Source organism: Candoia aspera, chromosome 2 (assembly GCF_035149785.1).
Source record: "Candoia aspera isolate rCanAsp1 chromosome 2, rCanAsp1.hap2, whole genome shotgun sequence".
NCBI classification, from domain to species: domain Eukaryota; kingdom Metazoa; phylum Chordata; class Lepidosauria; order Squamata; family Boidae; genus Candoia; species Candoia aspera.
In genome coordinates, this window is record NC_086154.1 from 231049257 (window position 1) to 231076680 (window position 27424).

Consider the following 27424-nt stretch of genomic DNA (forward strand, 5'->3'; position numbering starts at 1 on the left):
AAGTTTCCAGTCAGATGATAATCACCAGAAGCAGCTTCATTTCTTGCCAAACTGGGGCAGTGCTGGCGGTGTCTTGATGTCTTGACCTCTCTCCAACTTCTTCTCACAATCGATCATATAATTCACACCATCGATGACTAACCGGACAAGTTCCACCTTAAATAAGAGTACAATCTTCTGAGATTAGGTTATAAAGCCCTAGAAGATCTGAGAGTTCTACTGATAATTATTTACCACAAAGTTTATTATATCTTCAGTAAATTATACAGCATAATCCTTCTTGGACTATGCCATTTCACAATTCTAGGAGAAAATTGTATTGTGAATAATCCATGTCATTCTGCCCAATCTCCATGGGCATAGAAAATGGCCACAATAGGAAGAACAACATTTTCTCATAGTACGTAACTTTTTAACTGTGATAATTTTCAAAAGTGCAAGCATACATCTGCAATATGAAGTGGTTAAAGCTAGAAAAGTTCCGTCTGTGGGTTTTTTTAAAGTTATGTAGCTTGCCTCTCAGATAAAGCAATTACATGGCAATAGTATGTACCCCTTTCTTTTGGCTTTTAAAGATCCTAAATGCTAGATTTAACACATATGAGAAAATTCTGGGTTGGATGTCAAAAACCATCAGTAGAAGAAAGCCCAGGGAAAGGTGGCATAAATATGGCAATCTTTCTGAAGAGCGTACAATAGGAGCTGGCGGGGTGGGGGAGGAGGAACCATAACAGGGGAAAGAGGAAAGGAGATCTAGATCCTGCCCATCTTCCAGCTTCTCTGTTCCAACCTGAGGTCCTGGGTTCTAGATCACTGGAGGCCCTCAATTCAGGCTCATTCTGTTGAATGCCAAGTCCATCTGTAATAAAAATTTCCTCTGGTGCTGGAGGAGTATGTGGGCCTGGCTGTATCACTGAGATCTGGTAGACGAGGATGGAGAGGTACCTCTGCCCAAAATTTGCTTACTTGAGTTGTTAATCTCAACATGAGGGCATGGATGAGCTTATGGTATGACCACTGGACTCAAGGTAGATACTCAAGGTGGTATGTGCTAGGGGATTTCAACCTTCGGGTGGGGTCAGGGAGATTGGAGTTCATGGCCACTATGACAACCATGAGTTTATCTCAGCTTATCACAGCCCCACTATATGGGGGTCTACACATTTGACCTGATATTCACCTTGGAACAACTAGTAGATGATCTGAGAGTGGAAGGCATTAATATAAGTCTTTTGTCATGGTGAAACTTCTGGTCACCTAGAGACTGGTGGCTATTACTAATCTTCATAGTGGAGATGGATCTATTAAATTGGTCTGTCCCAGGAACCCTATGGATCAGCTCAGTTTCCATCAGGGACCTGGGGAATTTCCCAGAGATGCAGCAGGTAGCTTGGTGGAGACCCTAGTTGTTCCTGTTCTGGACAATTTTTGACCAGTGTCTAACCTTCCCTTTTTGGGAAGCTACTGGGGAGGTCATCCAACAGTTCAGGGTAATACCCAGCTTTACATCTCCACCCTGGATTGTCCAACAGATGCCAAGGAAGTCCTGTCTCAGTGTCTTGAGGCTGTGGTGATCTGGATAGGGAACAACAGGTTTCAGCTCAATCCTGTAAGTTCAAGTCACTCTGGAGACTTTCCATCTTTAGTTCTGGATGAGGTTACACTATCCCAGGTGGAACCTTGTACACAGTTTGGGGGTTCTTGTAGGCTCAGGGATCCTGCTTGAAGAGTAGGTGGTTGCAGTGGCTAGGAAGACTTTTGTATAGCTATATGTTATGCACCAATTGTGCCTTGTCCTGGACCAGGAGGCTCTACTCACAGTCGCTCAAACCTTGATCACCTCCTGATTGGACTACTGCAATGTACTTTGCATGGGGCTGCCTCTGAAGAGCATTCAGAAGCTTCAGCTGATGCAAAGTGTGGCAAGCAGTTATGGGTGCCATTCAGTGCATCTGACACCTTTACTCAGTAAGCTGCATTGGTTGCCAGTATGCTTCCAGGTTCAGTTCAAGGTGCTGGTAGTTACCTAAAAAAGCCCTTCATGGCTTGGGGCTATGTTACTTGCAGGATGATGTCTCTCCCTGTTCTATCTACCCATCCTGTTAGATTTGGCAGGAGAGGCATGCTCTGGGTCCCATTCATTAGGGTGTATCATCTGGAGGGACTCAGGAAGAGAATAAATATCCCAGATACATCATACAGGGCCAAAATGTCCACCTGTAGCATATCTCCCGATATCATTTTATGTATTCTATTTCCACTGTCTGATATTTCTGATTGCAAATCAGAATGAGTCAAATCAGAATGAATAAAATCAGAATGAGATGCCTCCTTAAAATAGTTTGGATTTATAAATTGAAGTCAGATCTGTAATATTACTTGAGTTCTTTGTGGTACAGAATTCATTCTAAGAATGAAGCAAGAACTGTCTAGGAATATAATAATAGAATTATTACAGTACGTTAACATCACATTTTATAAACTGCAATCTTTTTAGATTGTGTGGCAGGTTTGCAAGCAAATAAACATCACATCACCATTGCCATTTGGTGGCATAGCCCAAATAGTCATTTATTTTAGTTGAAAGTTTTTGATGAAATTGGAAAAATTATTATATTATCCTTGATTGTTAATCCTGCTATTAATTATTGTCCATTGTTCCTCAGTGATATAAATTGATTAGCCAGTGAGGGCTGGAGCTGCCAAGGCCAGCAGCAAAAAGAGATGTTACATATAGCAGGCTGGATTGCTGGTTTCTGCAGTAGCTGATCTTCATTACTAAGATTTCTTGCATCTGGGGACAAAGCAACTTATCTGTCTAGTCCTTGACTCCCATTGCTGGTTCCTGAATGCCAGTGGAGTTTCTAGAGCAGTGTTTCTCAACCTTAGCAACTTGAAGAAGTCTGGACTTCATCTCCCAGAACTGGGAGAAGTACCAGGACTTGAATTCTGGGAGTTGAAGTCCAGACTTCTTCAAGTTGCTAAGGTTGAGAAACACTGCTCTAGAGAAAGAGTTATTACCATGGCCAGGAGAAGCTCTGACAGCCAAGCTAATTACTAAAAAACACTGGAACACCAAAATTCATCTTTATTTGGAGCAGTGGTCCTTAAAGTGTGAGAAATCAAAAGTGTGAAAAATCCACAGCTTTGAAAAATCTTACGGTTAAGGACAGAAATATTCAAATCTGGTTATTCTACACTTAGTTTTCCCTAATAGGTTATCCTCCTCTGAATAAATATTATTCTGTGTAGAAATACTGAATATGGATGCTTGCTTAATTATACAGGTGGCTGTCGTTATCCATGGTTCAATTACACATTGCTTTCATGTCTCTAATTGGTAAATACAGACCAAATCTCATTAGCTGAGTAAGGGTTTCACATATAGGTGATTCTGGAACCTTTTTCTGTTCGGAGGAAGCCTGTCCGGCATGTTTTTTTGTGACTGTAGCCTATGAGGAAAATGGCATGTGTGTAAAGTGTAAATGGAAGGGTGTGAAGTATGTTTCTTCAAGGTCTCATTATCTATGAGGGTGAACCCTGCATGAATGGAAAGTGTTATTGTTTTCTTTTTGTGTGTTACTGTCCTCTGTTTGGTTTACTTTGGATTTTTCTTTATAATCTCTGTGGAAGGATAGGCTGCCTGAGAAGACTATAAGCCCCGCAGCTTCTTCCTTCCTTCCCCTCCCTTCTCAGACCTCTCCCCATGTCAGGCCGACCCACCTGCCAATCAAAAAGCAGCTGCCAATCAAACAGGCAGGGGAGGAGGGGGAAGACAAGATGTCTGCTTGTGGGAATAAACAGAGCCAAAGCAACGGGGAAGGAGAAAACTGGGGCAGGAGAGGCATATTTTTTCTTCCCTGAGACCCAGCATGAGGGAAAAGTTCTTCTAGCTGTTTCCCTCAGCTGGAACAAAGATTTGGAAAAAGAGAAGAATCAGGAAGCCCAGCCAGGAACACACAAACAGAAAGGCAGAGAAACAAACTTGGACAGAACAGAAATAGAAATCAGGAAATAAAAAAGATAAAAAGACAGATGGAATTCTGCAGAGAAGGAATATAGCTCTACAGAGAATGACAATCAGGGTATATATGGCTTAAGACAAAAGAAATATAGAGGTCAGCAATAAAGAAATATATTAGAGATACAGAATAGAAAGATATGAACACCCTTAAATTGGTCTTTAAGGAATATTCCAATAGAAGAGAATATATGTAGCTCAGTGTTCAACTGTGGAGTCCTTGGTGCTTTCTGAGCTTGGTTGTTTGCCTGCAGATGTTTCATTACCCAACTAGGTAACATTATCAGTGCTAGTGAGTGTGGGGTTTGCTCCCTGTTTATACACAATAGCTTGCCCTGCCTGTGTTGGTGGGGGTTTGGTTTTCTCCTTGGTAGTTCCTTGATTAGGCTATTGCTTTCTGCTTGATTGTTTGCCTGGTGTTAATCTCTGATTACCTGGGTGTAGGCTGCTAGAGAAGATGTGTTCTGGTCTTTTTGTTTCCTTCTTAGCATTTTTATTGTCTCTTTTGAATGGTATGTAAATCTGGTTTATTTCTATGTGTCCATTGATGGCTCATTTGTCTGAATGCCAAGCTTCTAGGAATTCCCTACTGTTTTTGGATTTAGCTTGGTCTAGGATGTTCACTCTTGCAAGATGATGCTGTCAAGATAATGCATGCTATATGCCAGCAAATTTGGAAAACACAAGAATGGCCATCAGACTGGAAAAAATCAACTTACATCCCCATACCAAAAAAGGGAAACACTAAAGAATGTTCAAACTATCGAACAGTGGCACTCATTTCACATGCCAGTAAGGCAATGCTCAAGATCCTGCAAGGTAGATTTCAGCAATTCATGGAGCGAGAATTGCCAGATGTACAAGCTGGGTTTAGAAAAGGCAGAGGAACTAGGGGCCAAATTGCCAATATCCGCTGGATAATGGAAAAAGCCAGGGAGTTTCAGAAAAACATCTATTTCTGTTTGATTGACTATTCTAAAGCCTGTGTGGACCATAACAAATTGTGGCAAGTTCTTAGTGGTATGGGGATACCAAGTCATCTTGTCTGCCTCCTGAGGAATCTGTATAACGACCAAGTAGCAACAGTAAGAACAGACCACGGAACAACGGACTGGTTTCAGATTGGGAAAGGAGTACGGCAGGGCTGTATACTCTCACCCTACCTATTCAACCTGTACCCAGAACACATCATGCGACATGCTGGGCTTGAGGAATCCAAGGCTGGAGTTAAAATCGCTGGAAGAAACATTAACGATCTCAGATATGCAGATGATACCACTTTGATGGCTGAAAGTGAAGAGGAACTGAGGAGCCTTATGATGAAGGTGAAAGAAGGAAGTGCAAAAGCTGGCTTGCAGCTAAACCTCAAGAAAACCAAGATTATGGCAACCCGCTTGATTGATAACTGGCAAATAGAAGGAGAAAATGTAGAAGCAGTGAAAGACTTTGTATTTCTCGGTGCGAAGATTACTGCAGATGCTGACTGCAGTCAGGAAATCAGAAGACGCTTAATCCTTGGGAGAAGAGCAATGACAAATCTCGATAAAATAGTCAAGAGCAGAGACATCACACTGACAACAAAGGTCCACATAGTTAAAGCAATGGTGTTCCCCGTAGTAACATATGGCTGTGAGAGCTGGACCATAAGGAAGGCTGAGAGAAGGAAGATAGATGCTTTTGAACTGTGGTGTTGGAGGAAAATGCTGAGAGTGCCTTGGACTGCAAGAAGATCAAACCAGTCCATCCTCCAGGAAATAAAGCCAGACTGCTCACTTGAGGGAATGATATTAAAGGCCAAACTGAAATATTTTGGCCACATAATGAGAAGACAGGACACCCTGGAGAAGATGCTGATGCTAGGGAGAGTGGAGGGCAAAAGGAAGAGGGGCCGACCAAGGGCAAGGTGGATGGATGATATTCTAGAGGTGATGGACTCGTCCCTGGGGGAGCTGGGGGTGTTTACAACCGACAGGAAGCTCTGGCATGGGCTGGTCCATGAAGTCACGAAGAGTCGGAAGCGACTAAATGAATAAACAACAACAGGCTGTTCACAGTTTCCCAGTGGAAACTATGGTGGAAACTATGGTTGAGTCTGTCCACATGTTGTGGGAACACATCCTTTCCAGCAGCCAACATTCCTAATCAAGGAACTACCAAGGAGAAAACCACACCCCCACCAACACTGGCAGGGCAAGCTACTGTATATAAACAGGGAGCAAACCCCACACTCACTACACTGATGATGTTACCTAGTTGGGTAATGAAACATCTGCAGGCAAACAACCAAGCTCAGAGAGCACCAAGGACTCCACATTTTAAGGAATAGAGTATAAATAAAGAGCCTATAGAAAATAGTTAAAATAGAATATACTTCTAGTAGTGAGGTGTTAGTTTCTGAAATAGTTGAAGGCATTTATAATTTAGAATTCTTTTTTTGGGGGGGGGGTAAGCTTCCTTTGTTTTGCAAAATACAAGTCTGCCCCAGTCACTGAAGGGAGATACAACCCCCCCTCCCAAAACCAACCAACTGTCCAGGTTTCCAGTGCTTTGTGTCTTTATTGAGTCTGGGTCAATCTGATTATTTATCCTTTTTTAACTTAGTATTTTTTGCTTTGTTTTGATGCTCTGTGTGTTTAATAATTTTTAACTTTGAAAAGTAGTATAGTAAACATTTTACCTAAGTTAAGTCTCAGTGCTTCTAGATTTTGACAGGAGTTTTGATTCTCAAATTATTTATTTTTTAGACTATGATATTCTCTCAGTGCTTTATGAGTTTATTTGAAGTCTGTTTTACAAGCCACCTGTGCAAGATAATCAGAGGTCTTGTTTTTCAAGTTTCAGTATGAAAACAAATCAGTTGAGTTTGCACTGGTCAGCAAATGAAGCAAACCAAAACCAAATAACGTTACAGGTACCATAGGGAACTTTATTCAGTTGAAGAAAAATAAAAAATGATCATGTATTTATTCTTGTCATAAACTGTAAAATACAGTGTATGTCTGATCACCAAACTTCTCTGTCTTCTTTGTTCCTCTGTCTTATCTTATTTAGACTGAAAGTACTTTGGGTTAATAAATGTATCCACTTTATGGTTTGTTCCTTCAGATAACTGATCCTTTGTCATCCAAGTATAGAAATAAGAAAGGTGGCTTGGAAAAATAAGTCCTGCTGCCTGACAAGAGGACCGATTAGATACCTGTTTCAGCCCTTGCCCAGTCTGACATAATGGTGGGTAGTTCTCACCAATTACTTTGAAAACATTGACATCTGCATAAACTGTCTGAATAGCTCCAGATTGTTTTCCCATATTAAGCAGTTTTTTTCCATTCACTTACACATGGAATAACAGTATCTTCTTGGCAGGTACAGTAAGATGAATGAGGAAATTATTATGAATAGTAGAACTGTATGTGGGCATTGGAACTGCCTTACCTTTGTGACGTATATATTCGGTTAATCACATTTATATCTGTTGGAAGTGTTAGCAAATCAGCATGCTTCAGTTAGCATGTAAATTGAGTTTGTTCCCAGGATGCAATTCTCCATGCTATTGAGGAAGCTGTTTGTTGCCACTCCCACTTCCTTTCTCTCTCTCTTCCTTCTTCCACCTACTGAGGAGGCAGCAAGCATGCTGCTCTCGTCTGTCTCCATCTTGGGCCTAAAGCCATGTGCCTAGCCCTTTCTTCCATGCAGCTGGTAGCAGCTATAGGGCTAAGAGATCACTAAGTATAGTTAAAGAACAGAAGAAACAAGGAACATCATTTTTTCACCAGAGATGATGTAACCAAGAATAAAAGCCAGTAAAACTCCTTTTACTTTACCTTTGAAACTACTAAGGCTAATCATGTAATTCTTTATGCTTGGGAGGGCTAAGTGTGTAAGATCAATAACCTGTGTTTCTCTGATGTGCTCATTAAGGCTATCTAAGATAATATTCTTTTTCTGTGTGCAGCTTCTCTGCTGTGTTATGCTCTGCTCCATTCTGTGGTCCTAACTGTCCACTAACTGGCTTCAACAGCACAGGGTTATTGTGGGGAAAATATTGTTGTTATATCACAGGGTTGTTGTTGTGGGGAAAATAGGAGGAGGAAGGAGTATCAGGTATGATCGCCTCCTTGAGTTATTTATAAAAATAATAAAGGTGGGATAGAAAATAAATAAATAAAAAATAAAAATAAAAATATACTTTTTCACATATCATACAAAAAAAAATTACAGCCTTTCCTGATTTTATTTTCCCTAATACTATCTACATATATGTAAAGGCATTTATTTATTTATTTATTTGATTTATATGGCCACCCATCTCACATACATGACTCTGGGTGGTGCACAACTGGGGGCACACAAATACAATTGCTGAAAATAAACACACAGCTGCCAGAGAATCATAAAAAGCCCTTAGCATTTATTTATTTGTTTGTATGTTTATTTATTTTACACAGGCTCTGTCACATACCCAGGCCAGTGTAACTGTCAACTCAGAAATCACTGAGTTTGGTGTGGCTTGTCCCCAAATAAATGAATATAATGTTGATTTGGCAAATACTTTCAGACACTTAGGTAAATAGTTCCTCTTCAACTTTGGCTCCTATTTCAAAAAACAAGGAGGAAACTTACCTCTGATCGGCCTATGCGATCTAGGTTGGAAATATCATATATATCTGCTACAGCAGCTGTATCTACTCCACCAGTACCACGCTTCTGAAGTCTCAGGTTTCCCAGGATCTTTGAAAATCTAGGATCCTATCATATAATTAATTGAAAACAAATTAATTAAAAACAAAATACTGACCATTTTTTACAATATGCATGTTTGTAAACATGTTTGTAAACAACAAACATGTTTGTTCAGTTAATTAAGGCATTTAAGAGTAACAAGGTGCATCAGCACTGTTTTATTTCTCTGGATTGTTTTTACAGACATTGCAAAAGATTGTTTTATGTTTAGGAGCCATATAAATTGCTTACCTACCCTGCTAAGTTTTGGAAGTTTAACATGAACTCCTGCACGTAATCCAGTTCCTAGATTAGATGGACAGGTCAGGATGTATCCTAAATGTTCATTCCACATAAACTCCCATCCTTGTTCTTTAATTAATCTTTCAACCTGGAGAAGAAGTAAAATTCAATGAATCACCATAGCATGTAATATGCCATCTGTGAATGGTACTAGTTGTCTGTTAAAATTGTATATATCCAGACTGTTGTTTGTCAAATTCACAAGCTTCAACAGTCTGCTGTAAACCGCATAAGGACAACATTTTATATGCAGTATAAATCCATAAAGTACAGAAATTTAGCTAAAGCTTTGGAGGCCATGTAGACCCCTATATTAGATCTCCATACTACATGTTTCTGTTTAGAGAACAACACTACAGATTTATTTGGAGCTCCCGTTCAGATAAGGGTGCTTGAATTTGCAGTCTTGATTTCCCAGCTGTTTAAAGCTTTATTACTGCTGAAACACTCATAGTCAGCTCGGCAGAGCAGTTATTCTGGTCATATTCTCAATAAAATCTGTTGCCATTTTATGAATTTTAGCTGGACATTTAATATAATAAACAGCATAATTTGCTTATGTCAATTATTCTCAACAAACAATATAGGTATAAAAATAATACATTCTGTTGCAAGCAGCATGTTAGAAGAACTGCCATTTATCACACAGAGAGATGGAGGCCATTTTAACACAGCTCCTCCCACTATACTTTGTAAAAAGTCAAACCCTCCCTTCTATTAAACTAAAATCTGGTTCAGACACAATTTAAACTTATAGCCATATTAAATTAATTGCTATAATTAAAAATATGGCAATATTCCCTCTGTTTTTAACCATCTTGTCTGATGAAGATAGAAACTTGTACCTTATTTTGTAAACTTTGATACACACAGACACACACACACACCATAGTTAGTTCTTTTCCCATAGCTGCATTTGCTTTGTATATAACACCTAGACTGGCTTTCAGATGGAATTTCTTTGTACTTGAGTCAATCAGATATTTTCACTGAAATTACAAGAAAATCTACATTGATGTAAACTTAGAAAACTACTTGAGTAGGTGGTACTGTTTCATAATGTGAATTAGAAGCTAGTTTTTAATGATCCTTCAGATAAAACAAAACTTCAAGCAAAAAACAAAAAATGTTAAGATTTTTAGAAAGCAGTATAATAGTATTAAATCTATGATTCAATTTATTGTCCCAAGACTCGCTAGTTCAGGGGTTGGACTGTGACAATTTCCTGCCTGAGTTCTATTCCACTTGATTTGATTGGGATTCAAATCTTCCTTAACATCAGCAATGACACTGGTTCCCCACTGCACTTGAGGGAAATAAGCTGATCTGCAGAGAGCAGAACAGGCTGCGTGGTACATCCTGTCTTATTCTCAAAGAAAGGCAATGAATTGAAAAAAACAGCTCCTACATTTCCATGCAGTATTTGCTGCTTGTGGAAATTGCCTCACCTGGCCTAAAGCCTCCACCCCCGCTAATATTTGATTCTGCTTTATTTTCAGTACAGTACATATAAAAACTCAAATGGTATTACTTACAATAAAAAGAATAATTAGCAGCAATAACATAAAAGCACAAATGGATATTATCTTAAAATCTAGAAATTTTTAACAATCATAGAAAAGCATCCACCTCTACCAGTCCACGGCAAAATCTTTCAAAAACCCTCTTCATATTGCCACCCTTTTCCATGGAGATCACCCTAATGTGATCCTCTTCATTGATCCAGATGAGGAATGTTTTGTCATTGTTATGCCTGGTTGAAAGAGATGCACAATTCATTAGTGTTCTGGTCACAGAAAGCTTCAAAAATCATCTTCCCAGATGCTTGATCCTTTCATTTCCCCTTTCCCCTTTGTTATTTACCATGTCTATGCATGGGACAAGGTCACTCAGGATCCCCACATCTGCATACCTCTCTTGACTAACAACCACATAATCCCAAATTTCCAGTTATACCAAAAGTAGCACCATACAGCTCTAATCCTGCTGGTACTGAACTGCTGCTGCACTAGAACATTTTGAAATGGAGGCAAAGTGAGGCTTGTGCTGCTATGGGAACTGGAAATGGGACAGCATGGATGATTTTTTTGGCTGGAGGAGAGAAGAATCTGTCCCCCAAGTTTAAAACATTATGAAATAGGAGTGATGGGAGTTACCTCATATCTAAAGTTGAACTCCTATGTAAATTTTCTCTAAACTGGTTTGTTTGTTAAATAATCCATGAAAGAATTAGTGCAGAAGTGGAGGAAATTTCAGTGAAATACAGGCTTATCAGAGTGCCCCACTTCTTTGATCTGGGTCAAAGGAGTAGCATGCTTTTGGAGAGAAGTGTCTTCTGCAATGTCCATTCTCTTTAAAGTTCAAGTACAAAGTATTCAGGGCTGTGAAAAACTAAGCCACTAGATCAGTGTTTCTCAACCTTGGCAACTTTAAGATGTGCAGACTTCAAATCCCAGAATTCCCCAGCCAGAATGTTGAAGTCTACGCATCTTAAAGTTGCTGAGGTTGAGAAACACTGAGCTAGATAATGCCTAAAACCTTATTTGAAAAGTTGTTCCTTAATTACTAGAGAGTAATATTAATTCTGCACACAGAAATAACTGTTGCCCTCTTTAAACCCTTTTAAGAGGTTGTACTAAGAGATCCTTTAAAGGGTGTTGCAAGAAGTTCAATCAGAGTACTGGGGGGCCATCAGCTTGGGGTGGCAAGGCAAGGAATACAGGAACTTTTTTTCATTGCAGGAGTGCCAGAATAATTATAGAAAATGAACAGGGCTTGCAACAAGACTTCTAGGTTTTACTATTATTTGTGACAGGCTGGGTAGCACATGTCAGAGAATAAGAGGTAAAATAATGGAGAATATCATATAACCTTACAGGGAAAAAATTATTTGGTTTAAGGGGAATATTTGTTTATTGTGTTTATCTGTAAGACTTGTTTTCTTTGATGCAGCAGACAAGTGACAGTATCCCTCTGAAAATAATAAAACAGAGGCTGGATATTTTTTTCAACCCTTTTCTTTGATAATATTCCTATTTCATTCTAGCAAGATAAATTGCGGTACTGTTCACATTTCTCATTCAAAGTCCAAGGTTGCATTCTCAATGGCTGAAGATGGCTTGTCCACTGGCACCTTTGAGACGCGGATTGTTTTCTCCCTGCCCGCTCTGCCCACAGACTCTGACATCCAGCCTGCTTTAGCAGTGCCGTAGTATCAGCTTGACTGCGCACATGATCTGCTTGTGGCTACAAGCCTCGTGCAGAGAGTTGGTATAGAAATTTCTTTGGCTTTCCCTGCCGGTGTTCAGAACACTGTTAGGCAAAGGAAAAATATCTCTTCTATTCTCTTCGCAGTGCGGCTGGGATTTATTAATTTATTATGTATTTGATTTATATCCAGCTTTTTTGATCTGGTGAGCATTTGGGGCCGCTTAAAAATTTAGAAACAAAAACAGAATATAAGAAGTTTAAAATACAAATTGAAACTAACAGTAAATAAGTACTTAAATCATCTAACGATCATTTGGAGAAAGTGATGTGTCTTTGCAGATTTTTCTAAAGGCTGAGTGAGGGGGGCCAAATGCAATACTCCAAGCCTGGGAGTAACAGAGGATTAATTGTCCCCCATGACCAGAAAGAGGGCTTCTCACACTAGTGGCCTCTTCAAAAGGGTCTCTTTGGCAGTTCTCAACAACAAGACAGTTTTGCAGTGTGTGAGACAGAAATTCAGATAGTCAGATCCTAAGTTGCTTAAGACTTAAAAGGTCAATCAATATAAATACATTAAATGAAGGCTAATAAACAGTTGGCAACCAATGCAGATTGTTTGGTGCAAGCATTATATGAACCTTGTACCTTGCATGTTGCACAGTGTAGCAGACTGCCTCTCACATTTCATACTTGTAATATCTGTACAGTTTTATTTATTTATTTTTATTTTAAAAAGACTTACATTGCCATCCATCTTATATACAATAACCCAGGGCAGCTCACTGTGAGATCAGTAAAACAGAAAAAGTAAAACAGCACCACACTAACATCAGCACTACACCCCACGGTGTAATGTAGGTTAACTCCATGTAGACCACACTGCAGTAACCACGGTATGGATCCTTATCACCAAATCCTACTGCCTAAGAAGGAACAACCTAGTGCAGTAGAAGTAACTGTGCAACCTCCAAATGTAGTGAGAGTGGAAAACCAATGAGAACTGTCAAAACTGCCCACTTTTTAACAAGAAATGTAGCCTCATCCAAAACTGGATGAACAACAATATCCAAGTCCAGTTTCTTATTAACCAACATCACCTATACCTTTCCTGGGTTTAATTTCAGGTTGATTTATCATCCAGCCCATTAAAAAAACTAGGCAATGTGAAGTGGATAGTAAGGAGCAATAGGGCTAGGATCATTAGCATGCAGTTTCATGAAGATGTTGAACAACATTATCCCAGCACTACCTTCTTGACACACCCTGATAGGATGGCCAAACTATTTTAAAATGATGCCCCCAAAGCTCAACCCCACCAGGTGGTCTAGAAGGATATTGTTGATGGTACTAAAACAACAAGAGGCCTAGGAAAATTAGTAGGGTTGTATTCCCTCACCCAGTTTTCAACACAGGAAGTCTATGAAGAACACCAAACAGTTTCAGTACAAGATCCCAGCCTGGTTGAAATGAATTCAGAAAATGAGTATTACTCAGTATTACTCAGACACATCTGAAGCTATGAGGCCATCACCTTCTCAATCATTTTTCCAGAAAAGGAACACTGTATACATTCCCAGGTCAAGAAAGGTTCTCTCCAATAAAGATTTTATTACTGTCTTCTTTAGGCAGAGGGAACACAACCCTCAGACAAGAACATATTGATCACAATATCTTAACCATGGGGCCAGTCATATCCTGATCAATTTAATTTTCCAAAAAGGGCAAGAGGAAAATGGAGAATTGATAAACATCATCTCACTGCACATCCCGTCCACATTCCTTAGAAGGATAAGCAGAACCACTAGTTTCTGAGTTTGTGACCTGTCCCAATCTGAAGTACAAGTCAGGATAGATCCAACTGATTTCATCTGATGGAAATTGTTTATGCAGCACCACTGACCTGGTCCTTCTCACCAACAGTTTGGTGGAGATGCTGAACCATAAGGAAGAGCTATGCCAGCCTGCAACAGAGGCAGAGAAATAAACAATCTTGACTCCTGACTCCTCTACTACAGTAGGAGTTCAAGTAGGTCTTCAAATAAAATTCACTCTGTACAGAATCAGTTCCATCCTGAAAGTTCCTCCACTACAGCTGACATCACAACTGCTTCTCATTCACAGCTCCCTAGTAAACCAGGGAGATAATTTAGCTCCTTGAGAGGGAAGAAAGTTTCAGAACAATCATAGTAATCATCCAGTTGTCTCAAGGTTATCAGTGTTATTCTTAGCAAACAATGTAGAAATGTTTCCAAGCACATTGAGGAAACCATCTCAGGTGGTTTCTACCAGGTGCCTGAACAGCACCATTTTAACTAGACCTCCAATTTGCAGAGCTTTATACTGGCTGTCAGTATAAAACTGACCAGGTGTTTTTGGTGCATGAAGCTGAGTCAACAAGGTTCTTCTGCCTTCAATTCACCAGTTATTTCCAAATAGAAAGCCTAATCCAACATACCTTGCTCCATATATGGGGTAAGATATCAGTTGGAACAGATCCATGGTGTCATGGAAGACATGAAGTCCTGAGCCACTCCTGACTGAGCAACCTCAGCATAAAACAATGTAATGCCACAGGAAAAATACCTTAAGTTAATCCAGTGACACATCTGAGATCACTCTGGATAGCTCAAGGAGAGAGACAGGCAGTTGGGACAGTAGACTAACCATACCCTGATCATTTCCTGACCAGATAAATGTGCCAAATACATGATTCAGAATTGGTCAGCTGCCTTATAGAGATGGGATTTCTGCAGAACAAGACCGCTCCTTCTCTCCACTGTCCAGTCTGAACCTGCTGTATTACAAGCTGTATTAACCCTTTCATACAATTGCAAAAAATGATGCAGTGCTGCTGGCATAGCTATTTTTTTCCCCTGTAGATTAAGAATACATAATCCACAGCCACAGGGATGAAAATACACCCTCCCCGTACAGTGGGGTACAGTGCTTGAGCTATGTGCAAAAGTTGCCATTAAATTATAATTTGAATGTGACAGAAAAAGAAAATTATTCAATATATGGGAAACATTCATATTACTGTATTTAATTATTTTATTGTATGTTACTGTATAAAATAAAATCATGCTTCATTTGTGTTCTTCTTTGACCTGAATTTGCCAGCTCTGAGAGTGCAGGACAGAAAGCCACCCAGAGGCCAAATGCTGACCTCAGCTTGAAAAGGGTTGCGGACTCCTGCTGTAAATAAGGAGCATTACCGGAATGCAGGAAAGGGCTGTTTGGCTGTGATTGAACTACATGGGGGTGGAGGGTGGGGGGAGAGAAAATGCATAGGTGTGTATGACAATACAGCAGGTAGAAATTATGATTCTAGTTCCAAAGGTCTAGTCAGGTAGTTAACACGCAAGCCGTAGTGGAAGACATTTGGCCATGATTTAAGCTGTGCTCTCTCTCTTCAGATAATGAGGCAGGAACCCCTCTGTGCATGATATTTTGCTTTTCTCCTTAATTATCACTCTCAAAGGAAGGCTTCGTTTTGTTTTTAAAAACAGTGCTCCATTTTGAGAGGCATCTCTTTTTGCTTTCATGCAGCAGCAGCTTCTGCAAAACTAAGTGTTCAGTGTTGAGACTGAAGGAAGGGTTGAGGAGCAGGGTTTATTCCCAGCTACGTGGTAGCCAAAGAATGAGTTTTAGCAAGCTGCAGCTGACAGCAAGTGCTTTTTAGGAATGCTTTCATTGTCCAGAAATGCTTAGCTTCCTCATGTGTTTCTTGGCAGACAGGGTAAGCAGTTAGGTATAAAGAAACAGCAAACAAATTGCACATCTCGGTTCAAACTTCATACAAAGCACAATTGGAAGAAACCAATTTAATAAACCAATGAAAAACCAATGAATCCTATTGCCTTAAAACAATCCATGTTTTAATTAGATGGATTTGTACATCTAATTGAAAGCCATCTAAGCCAAAAATAACAAACTACATTATGGCTTATTGTGCCATAATGGTGAATATTTTTACAATTTGATGTAAGCATCACAGAGTTTGATGGATTCTCTCAGGTCACAATAAGCTTACCATTATAGTTAAGTGCTCTGCATTTTGATATCTATACTTTATTATACACTTATAACCAAAATGTTAGCTCCTTTGAATATAAGTAATAGAAATACGGGACAAGAGATAGATGATAGATAGAGATAGAGATAGAGATAGAGATAGAGATAGAGATAGATAGGATAGATAGATAGATAGATAGATAGATAGATAGATAGATAGATGATAATAGATAGAGTCTAATTCATATGTTCATTTCAATGCCTTAGAAAATATATATTCTGTTAGCTTAAGCATTAAAAAGCTTGTAGTTCAGCGCTGTAACCCTGGCATGGAGACAGATAACAGAAACCAGACAGCTGTCTTTCCTTCAGAGTATGAACAGAATTGTGTGAAAAGATATGGATACAAGCAACAGTGTTGTTTATTGTGCATGCTGATATTATCTAAAAGAACCTACTAGTTTGAAAAGTAACAGAGTTTTGGAATTATTTTAAAGACAAGACTGGTTATGTCCTTTCTACTGATATTTGTATGAAGCTTTTTACATTGGGAATTCAGAAAGTACGAAATAGTTCACCTGTTCAAAAAGTTTTGAAATATTGTTTACTGCTACTTTATTGAAGAAAACAATTTTACTTTGATAAAACAAAAAGGAGAGATTATTACATTCACATGGCATCTGTGAAGCTAGATACTTACATAATCACACACACATATGCATTAGCGCAAGCAAGATATTGAAATCATACTCCAGAATGTAACTAGGCATTTTATCAGCTATTTCCTCACAATTAAGAATAGGAAAAAGAAAAAGAAAATAAGTGCCTAAATCCCTAGCTATTCTTCCTTTTTTATTATTGTTGCATTGTCAGACAACTTTGATGCTTTTCAAAAAAGTAAAGTTTCCTACTGATCTTCCTTTAAAATAGGCCCAGGGCCACAGGCAACCCTAAACACATCCCTTTTGGTGGTCCTTGAAGTTCTCTCTAGCCATGACTGCTGAAAACTCAGACGAGTTTCCTGCCATATTGAGGTGAGAAACAATGGGAAACTGTAATGTAAGCTCTTGAATAGGCATCTATTTGAAACAAAATAACATAACATTCCTGAATTCTCCCTTCCCACACCACCCACCCAAATTTCTGACAGCTGGTTAATGTCACTCTGTGGCCTCAGCTGCTCATGGTCACCAAAAGATTGCCCACTACAACCTTAAAGATTCTGTGATGGAAGAAGAGAATGTGTATGCCGAGCATGTGCTCAGAATTAGGAATAGTAGTAGTTGGGTAAGAAATTAATGTAATTACTTGTCCACATATGAAACATGCACATCTCACATTTCGTACCATATTCCTCTGGCATCTGGCCAGTCACGGGCCATTCCAGCACAAGTTAGCAAAGGGGAAACTGGCTTATCAAATAGGAAATGGTCCTGGAAACCAGCATAATTCAAGGCAGAGGGGGAAAAAAGAAAGAAAAAGTTGAATTATTTACAGAGGTACAGAGTGCATAAAGATGATACTGGTTTCTTTTTCCCTGGAAATAAGAAGGCTGTTTCTCCAATAAAAAATAACTATGTTTTTACTTTCATGTAGTTTTAAGGTTTTATAAAGAATTGGAATCATGCTAAGGAAGAAACTGTTAAAGAGTTAAATTAAAATTAAATTATGTTATGTTAAATACATTTAAATTTAACTTAGAGTTAAGTTAACTTTACAGAATCATAGAGTAAGATTTGAGTGATACCAACTGCTTTCACATAATATCTAATTATTCAATACCTACAAATACGATTCTTGAGACACAGGGCTTATTAAAACAATGATAGAAATATAAAAGTAATTTATTCTGATCTTTTTATATTGCTTTTGCTTAGTAATTCTGTTCTTCCTTCCTGGTTAATCCTCAGATACAACTCAGTTTTGTTTCATGTTTACTCAGATGCCAGTTCATTATGACATTTCCTAAGTGTTCTTAGGGCTGCAGTGCATCTACAAGGACAACTCCTTCCATATCCATATCATCATGTCCACATAGTCCCCAGGAGTCAATTCAAAGGAGAGACTCTCCACCTTGTTAGCCCTTGCCTTGTGACCTGGGCTCAGTTTCCACGCTTGGTGCTAAACTTACATCAATTAGCTGTTGTTGCTCCTTTTCCGACATAGTTGTCAGGCTATAATACTTTCCAGCCAGGTCTCCTTTCAGCCCAGCCAAAGCAGTGACAATGACACTCTCAACAGCTCTTCTCTCTGCCCTGGAGCAGGCGGGAGGGAGGCTCAGGCCACGAATGCTTCGGCCTGTGCGTACACGGGAGGATAAAACGTAACGCTCATCAAATTGCCCTTGGGTAATCTGTCCAAACGCAAATAGTTTGAAAATGTATTGAGAGAGTTGTGAATTATACCTAACGATACTCAAGATTAGCCCCAGATATTTTGGTGAGCACAAACCCTAACCCCCATTGTAGCCACTTGCATGGTACCAAGGCCAGCAATTGTATTACAATGTCTCTGGAAGAAGATCTGTAAGCACCTCATCCTGAATTTAAAAACACAACCATCATCAGTTAGAGAAGTAACTTTTCTTGATGAGAAAATTTAACTGTCCGAAGTGGCTCTTTGAATGCTTAATTCAATTACTCACCACAAAATTGCTGACCGCTTTATTATTTCAGAAGTGAACTTGGTCTTTCTATCAGGGGCATCTACAGCGGGCTGGGGGTCAAAATGTTCAATATGGCAGCTGTGAGCCCTGCGCCTTTTTTTACAGGCATTGTGGCATGTGTAAAAGGAGCAGGCTTCAATTTGGTGGTGGCAGCCTCCATCTTGACTTTTTTTTACCCTCCCTTGCAGATGCCCTGTTTCCTGTTTCACAAAAGTGAGGGTTACAGGAGAATACATATCTGATATGAAACAAATGCAACAGGAATGCACAATCTCTACTTCAAGGGCCACATACCTACAAACACAGTCTAGATCAGTGTTTCATAACCATGGCAACTTTAAGATGTGTGGACTTCAACTCTCAGAATTCTGGAAGTTGAAGTCCACACATCTTAAAGCTGCCAAGGTTGAGAAACATTGGTCTAGACTGTAATTTTCCTGTTAAATTATAACAGTTAAGGTGACAGAATTCACGTGGGGAGTATTTATTCAATTCATTTAGTGTAAATTAAATTAATCTAATTAAAACAAATGTAGTTTTTGTCCTAGATCCATCCACTTTCTGCAATGCAGTTGCCAGCAGTTAAAAGGGTCCAGTAGCATTATAGTAAACAGAAAGGACAAAGTTTCATCTGACAGCACAAAGTAAAAATAAATATTACACAATTAAAATTTGGGAAACCAATATTATTTATACCTCAAGACAAATGAAATGGCTGAGCAAGAATATGGAGAAAATTGGCTTTGGACTTGGAAGTGAAGAACAGATCTGGGAAATAAAGCAGATATGAACTGGAAGAACTTCAGTCAGAACTTTGGGAGTTTTTTCATTTTAAACCAAACCTGGGGAAAGGCATAAAATTATCCAGAATAAAGGTACTGGAAGTATTTTTTTAAAATGCAAGATCTGCATGTCATATTTCCCATATAAATCACCTCCCATCCCAGAGCTGCTTGGGGCAGTGGGGAGCACAGTGCAAATACTTGTGGATTATACTGCCTGCAGAGCTAAGAAAAGTCCCTTATTTGAAATTCCCCTCCCCAGTACACTTGCTGAGTATCCCATAGTTGCTTTAATATAGCACACATTTTGTTAGTTTGTTAAGGGAGATAATAGTTTTATCTGGTTTGGATTGTGGTATATTTCTCCTAGTCCTATCCTTCTAGCTGCCATAAAATAATTCTTGAGAAGGTAGTACTGAAATACTAATATCAGTTGTAATGGTCTTTTATTGTTATTCTCAAACCAATTTTCTCTTCAGATTTGTTTTCTTTAAGACTTAAATTAGGTCCTACCTTTGAAGAATCCAGGTCAGTGTGATGCTTCATTAGTTTGGGGTCATAGCCATTATGTCTTACTTTGATAACTGGATCAAAAATCTCAGCAAATACCTGTCAAGTCAGTAAAATATATGATTTTCTCCACTTTGTGTTTTGTTTTTTCCCGTGTCCTTCCTTTTTATTTATTGTTTATTTTGTAGACTATTTTTTTTTCAGGCTGTCTATGCTCATAAATCAGTCTATCTCTTGAAATCAAATGACAAATAACAATATCCTAAAATTCCAAATTATTAAAAAGGCAACTGATATACTTTTATCCTCACTTTAATCTAATCCTTTCAACCAGAACTTATTTCAGAGAAAAAGTGTTACCAAGGCAACTGTTGGAGCTTCTGGACCTGTTTCAAGGGGAACCCTACAATCAAGCACATTTCAGAACTCCAGTAACATTACCAGATTCTGTCCAGGACGTTATAAAACTGGCATTTTAAAAGCAGGTCTCTACCACCCCATGTTTCTTAGACACTTAATTTCAAGTTGAATACCTTGTTGATAGCAGATCCTACTGATGTACTTATTGTATCTTTTTGTTTTATGAATAAGTTTCAGATTATACAGTCTAAAGAAATGCACAGGATTCTTGATAATACAAAACAACCATAGTCGTGCTTAACCTTCCTGGCACCTCTTTGAATCTGACATGTTTTGAGTAATTTCTGACAAATGCCACTTTGCCTTCCTGAGCAACATCCTCAAGCATATTGTGGCATCTCAGCTCCAGAAATTCTAGAATATATTGATTAGCTAGACTTGTTTAAATCCGGCTTCAGGCATTTTGGGAAAGAGATAGCTTTGGTCACCCTGGTAGGTGATCGGTACAGGGAGCTAGACCAGGGAGGGGGGGAATCCCTGGGTGGTTTTGCTTGGAACTCTAAGTGTTGTTTTGTACCATAGACGATCTTCTTGATCAGTGTTTCTTAAAGTATGGTCCTAGAACCCCTGGGGTTCATGAAATCAAAATTACTTGCCAGCCTATGTTGAACAATAATACAGTATTAAAATCCCATCAAACAATCATGAGAAGTGGTAGCAGCAGCAAATGCATCTATTTTAATATTTAATACAGTAAATATTAATAAATGTAACCCATACAAACAAAAGCTCTTTTGGGATCCTCCATAATTTTTATAACTGGGAAGGAGTCCTGAGGGAAAAAGTTTAAGAAATGCTGTTCTAGACCACCTGGCAAGAATAGGCTTGCAGATATCATTTTACTGAATTTGTAAAACATTTCATAGAATCTTTTCTTGGACGTAAGTCCAGAAGATAATGCTGGGGAATTCCTGCTCAGCCTATGAATGCTAGAGTATAGGATTTTAGCTTGTCTTCTAAGTTATATAATACAGTATTTAAATGAAACCACAGGAAAGATAATCAGAACATCCACAATATATAGATGACACACAGTTCTGTCTTCTTTTTCATGTATTATTAAGGAAGGTGTTAGTATTCCAAAGTGTTTGACAGTAGGAAGGAGCTGCATGAAGCTAATACATTAAAACTTAATCTAGGAAATCAGAGGAGGTCCTGGTCAAGAAGCAGACTTGGGAATAGGATTTCAACCTGTGTTGATACTTGAACTTCTGTACTTATAAAGAATCAAGTTCACAGCCTGGGGGTGCTCTTGGATTCATAATTGGAGCTCATGTCATAGTTGTAACAAGGAGTGCCTTTGCCCGGTTAAGTCGATACACCAGTTGTGTCTGCCCTGATGTGATCATTTATTTATTTATTTATATTTCACATTTTGTCACTGCCCATCTCACACAAAGCGACTCATATCTGACTGCAGAAGCTCATGCCTCAGTTACATACAAATTGCTTTGCTGCAAAGCAAGAATATTGGTAGGTGTTCAGAGACAGGACTTCACTGTATTGGTCCTGCAGGGAAAATACCAGTTACCAGTTTATTTAGCTGAAGCAAAAGTGCTTTTTCAGTAGCTGCACATAAGCTGTGGACCTCCTTTTCTCAGGAGACAAGGTTCTCTACTGCTTGTTTTGTAAAAGCCTTTTGGCTTTTTTATTATATTAAAGTCTTAATATGTTAGGCATTCTGAACTTTTAATAAAAATGCATGATAGACATTCAACAAACTATAAGAACGTCATTTCTGAAGGAACTAGCTGTCTATAGCACATACCTGCAGACCCTTTCAATGTCAAAAAATTCCTCTCCATTGCTTATCCTTAGCTATGCTTTAATCTTAGAAGCACTTCCTTTGAAGACAATATTTGATATTTGAAAAAGTAATGGTAGATATATTTCATGATTTACCTCTGTACTTGGCAACTTTACAATTTGCTGTGGATACCTGTGAGATTAAAACAAGAATGGGGCCATTGTTCTTGTTTTAAGTCACTTTGCACTTCATTTAATATATACAGAGATAGTTAAACTCTATCACAAAAGAAAAAAAAATCTACAGGGTGTTAGCACTTCAATGGGGCAATCTCTACAAAATTATGGTTCCTATCACGAACTTCTGCTTCTAATTATACTAATTCTCTAGCATTTCTGCCAGTAGCAGTTTAAATATTAGGCAACACATGCCACTGCCTTCTTCTAACTCCCTTTCCTTCAGAAATTTGGGGAAGGGGAACAAAGTTGATTTATTTCTTGCTCCAGTTGTTGGAAATTAAAGCAAAGCTGATTTTTTTTTTTACTTTGCAGAGCTTGTGGGCTTCTGTTGTGGGAGAGTATGGATACTACTAAGGCTAGTAACCTAGTCTACTATTTTTTTGCCTTATTAAAAAGGATCATGTGAAAATGTTCAGTTTCTTAGATAATGTGATGCTAAACTATTTAATATTGACATGCATATTGTGCATCTGCCCTTTCAATTTTCATTTATTCAAGGGTAACATAATAAGCACATAATAGTCCAGTTTGAATCAAGCCCCCACATGTGGACTGCAAGAATTTAATCAGGGTCATCAGTGGGGGAAGTCATCTGTGTGAAAATGGTGGGAGTGACCAGGGACTGAAGCCCTGTATGCATCGCACACACATTCAAAGGGACCGGGGTTTCGATCACCCACTCAGACCCACCATTTTGCACTACTGACTTTCCTTACCAAACCCTTGAACTTATTCCTTTTCCCCTAACAGACTCACAATCATGCAGATGCAGGAGGGGTGCTGATACCAATAATAGTCAGGAGTTTTTAAAAAAAAAATACAAGAATTATTTGTTTAAATCTGCACTCTCAAAGAGCACACTCATTTTTCTAAACGAGATGGGAATAGGATAAAAGAGCTGGAAAGAGGCTGTTGTTTCCCCAATATGGCCTGGGCTACTCTTAAATAATAAGCCTGAAAGGACAGGTGCACAATATGTCATTTAACATTACTGCTGGGAAAAGAGTATTTGCTATTAAGGAACAAATCCTGTGAAATGGTGCACACATACACAGAAGAATGCACCTGCAACATGCCCTGGAGAAGACATTAGTGGCAAATATGTCCATTGGCCCTCACAAGTTGGAATCCCTTATATAAAATATCACAGAGGATTCTGATATTATTAGACTATTGAGGTAATAGCATAGTACATTGAAATAGAAGGGAAGATACTTGCCCAGCAAGATTCCAAGGTTGTTCTTGGAAATGCAAAGCAAAAGCAAACACCATTAGACACATCATCATGTTTTGGTTACTGTTTTCCAGTTTAATAAGAAATAAACAAAAAAGGGCAAGCACAATAGGCTTTAATGTGCCAGAGAAAAGTTTATTGTTTAATAAAATTCCCAGGCACTTTGAGGCCTCTCTGTCTTCTGTTCGCAGTGATTTAATAAGGAATAAAAATAAAGGAACTATCACAGCAGGCCTGCCATCTTTCCTAGTCTCTATAAAGCTTTGAAAACATTTGCTTTGAAAATCTACAGGAATTATTTATTTCCTCCTGTTTCTGGGGAGCAATGAAAGCTCTGCTGTGGAGTTTTTGGGAAGGGGAAGAGAGATACAGCCACGGTGTTAGAGACTTCAGGCAAACCCAAGAGACACTGGGTTGCCTCTGCTTATTATTTTATTCTGCCACACAGTAAAGTGTTGGTTCTGTTATTATATGAAGATAATAAATAAAATAAGAGTCTACTGTATTCGTATTCTGGATCCAGAAAATTAGTGCGTAAATATTTTAAAAGATTTTTTATTTAAAAAAAAAAATTACATCCAGGCTTCCATCTAGGTTTTGTGATGCCTAGTCTCCTGTTAAACTAAGTATGTTGATACATGCTTGTACTATCCAGGTGTTGAAATCCCAGCTTTTGGTTAGGACTTTGTTTATTATTGAATATTCTACATGGTCTATAGAAAATGTATAATAATATATATATATCTGTTTATCTGGCTGATCTTTCACTGAGAGTAGCTGGATATTTTTACTGCAGATTTTTTGTTCACCCCATTTCATGAAGAAGGTTCCCCAATTTTAAACTGAATTTAGTAGTAGCAGAGGAGTCAGCTACTTCAAGCAAATAAATATTGTTTTCCATGCTGCATTTTATTATCCAAGACACCATTATACAGAGATTGTCTTTAATGATGTTTTCTCTTCACTAAAGTTCACACACACACACACACACAAAACTTCTGCAAACCTCCCCAAAGACAAAAACCAAATGCCAGGATTAATCACACTGCTTGAATTTTGTGCTGATACCCTTGTCCTCCTAGACACTACCTTTGTGTGATGAATCTACCATTCTCTAATGGTTTTATGAAATAAATAAAGATATTGAAGAGACACTGGTATATGATACAAACTGTTTCACCTTGTAGGATTCTTCATCTCCTGCAACCATTCCCACGGTTTTAATGAAAGGGTGTCCAGGATTATCAACACCAGTTTGGATGCACTGATCCAGTGTATAGCCAGCTGGAGTCATCTGGTCCCTCAGTTTGGCATAGATTGCTGGAGTGAGGCACTCAGCCATGCAGTTGTTATGTTTACGAAGATCTGGGTAGTCTGCACTGGGTAAAAAGAAATGTACAACTTTTGTATTGAGTAGGAAATGCTTGGTTCTGCTTTTTGCTTCTTCAATACAGACGGTGGGATGGGCATTCAATCAGCACCTTACTATTCTACAAGTCTTGGATGCCTTTAAGAATGAAAAACAGTCTGTGTAAATATTTTCCAATGAATTTGATGGCTTGAGAAAAACAGCAGGAGACTGATAACTCAGATGGGCATTTAGAATTTGTAGGAGAAACAAACCTAAAAGTGTTTCTTTGGCATGTGGTGGTTTCCAGCTGAAACTGCAGTTAGTTTCGGTCAAGAATGACAGCACCCGGGCAGATGGAAAAGGGAAAAAATTACCTTCAGAATACATATTTGTGGGTTTTTCTTTCACATCCACCACAAGATGCATGAACTGAAGAATTAACTGATATGAATCAGTGTAGTTTTATTAGGTCTGTTTACATTTTATTTCTTTATGACACTTCTATCCCACCTTTCTTCTAGGGCTATAAGGCAGTGTTACATGGCTCTTCCCCTGCCCATTTTTATCTTCACAACAATCCTGTAACGTAGACTATAGTGACTGACCCAGAATGATCCAGTGAACCTTATGGCTGAATGGAATTAGAACCTGGGTCTCAACAGATCTAATCCAACCACCTATCCTCTTCACCACTTGGCTTTCTGTAGTGCATGGGGTTTGCAGATATGGATATTTTGCATCCTAATATTACAAATCAGGTTTTAACAGAAGAATAAGAATAATCGGGAGGCAGTTGCCTAATTATGCCAACCAATTATGAATTAATTAGGTGAACACAGACCAGTTAGTCACTCTCAACCTTACCTATCTCATACAGTTGTTGTAGAGCTTAAGTAAATAGGTACCCCTTGGAGAAAAGATGGGATATAAATGAAATGAATAATACTACCTATTAATTATTATAAAAGAGTTAGATCAGAACCTTGTAACACTTGTAAGGTAGCAAGTCTTATGAAATTTAAGGATATATTTCTAAATAAAGACAGACTTCTAATCATATAATGGCACCTGGATGTTGTAGAGAAAGCATGATAGCTTTAAGTTATGATGGTGGCTTTGGATTTGTGCCCTCTAATTCCAAATGAGTTTTCTAAAATTCAGCTTCTGTTTTCCCCCATTCACTTCACCTCATACTCAATATTAACTTTTCTCCATTTGTCTTTTCTCTTTTCATCCCCTCAGCTGACAAGTGGGATCCTTACACCAATTTGAGATTTTCCTCTTCTCCATCACTTCATTGGACAAGGGTTTTGGTCTGCCATATTTCCCATATTCTGATTTCCCTTTGCATTCTGGCAAATATTTTCCCCTCCCTCTTGGATTTCTATGCCCGTTGTCAAATTTCTCCTGCTTTGCTCAGTCACTGTTCTTAGCTTAAGATAAAATTTTATTTAGTTATTTAGTTATTTAGCGTATGGCATACAATGCCAAGGAGTCTGCAATGTTTTTACACACAGTAGATGTTCTGGTGCTGATATTTGCTAGTTCTTTGTTGCACCACAAGAGGGCGAGCTAGCTTCGCACCAGCTGGCCAGCAGCTTTCCTAGGGAAGTCGGCTCATCCGGGGCTTTTTATCTACCAATCCTCCGCCATTTGTGTCCAGGCGGATCCGGCGCCGGTTCCTGCTCCCACACAGAGCGCAGCTAGCATTTCCCCCCACCGAAATGGAGGTACCTATTTATCTACTTGCAGATGGTATGCTTTCGAACTGCTAGGTGGGCAGCAGCTAGGGACGAAATGACAGGAGCTCACTTCCGTCACGTGGAGCTGGGCTCAAACCGTTGCAGTGTCAACCATTTCTGGCCGGCAAACTCCAGCGTCATTAAGCTGCTCCTCCACTACATCCCCAAATAAAATAAACTTTTAGGACTCCTTTAAAGCTGGTAATCCACCCTACCTTCTTAAAGTATGTTCAACAGAGATTTTAAAATTTTCAAACCAAGTGCCCCAATGTTTTTTCAAGTATCAGAATCAAAGTACTACCTTGGAGGAAATAATTTCTGTCGTCCGAAAGATCCAGCTTTCACATTTTGGTGATTTAATACGTATCCCGTAGCCATAGCTCCAGTGCTGACTGTTGCAACCAAGACAGCGGTTTTTCGACTGACCAGGAGATGTGTAAAAGTAGTAGCCATTGTTTTTCACCTAA

General features: G+C 38.8%; 1 protein-coding gene across 1 annotated transcript; it reads right to left on the reverse strand.

Annotated features, from left to right (window-relative positions):
* On the reverse strand, positions 1–27410 carry CKMT2 (creatine kinase, mitochondrial 2). Its single transcript, XM_063296732.1, has 9 exons — positions 27259–27410; positions 25045–25243; positions 20228–20323; positions 18399–18620; positions 17615–17700; positions 10673–10796; positions 8997–9131; positions 8642–8767; positions 1–156 (listed from the first exon to the last, which is right to left on the reverse strand). The coding sequence occupies exons 1-9, from the start codon at positions 27408–27410 to the stop codon at positions 37–39; spliced, it is 1260 nt and encodes a 419-aa protein (XP_063152802.1). The 3' UTR covers positions 1–36.
* Positions 27411–27424: the final 14 nt, after the last annotated feature.

What these genes read in the sequence shown, in the direction of transcription:
- CKMT2 (XM_063296732.1), bottom strand. Translation starts at nt 27,410, where the DNA reads ATGGCTACTACTTTTACACATCTCCTGGTCAGTCGAAAAACCGCTGTC. An exon ending in AACTTCCAAAACTTAGCAGG is followed by an intron (nt 8,768 to 8,996) that starts GTAGGTAAGCAA and finishes ATTATATGATAG; the next exon opens with GATCCTAGATTTTCAAAGAT. An exon ending in ATCGCATAGGCCGATCAGAG is followed by an intron (nt 157 to 8,641) that starts GTAAGTTTCCTC and finishes CTCTTATTTAAG; the next exon opens with GTGGAACTTGTCCGGTTAGT.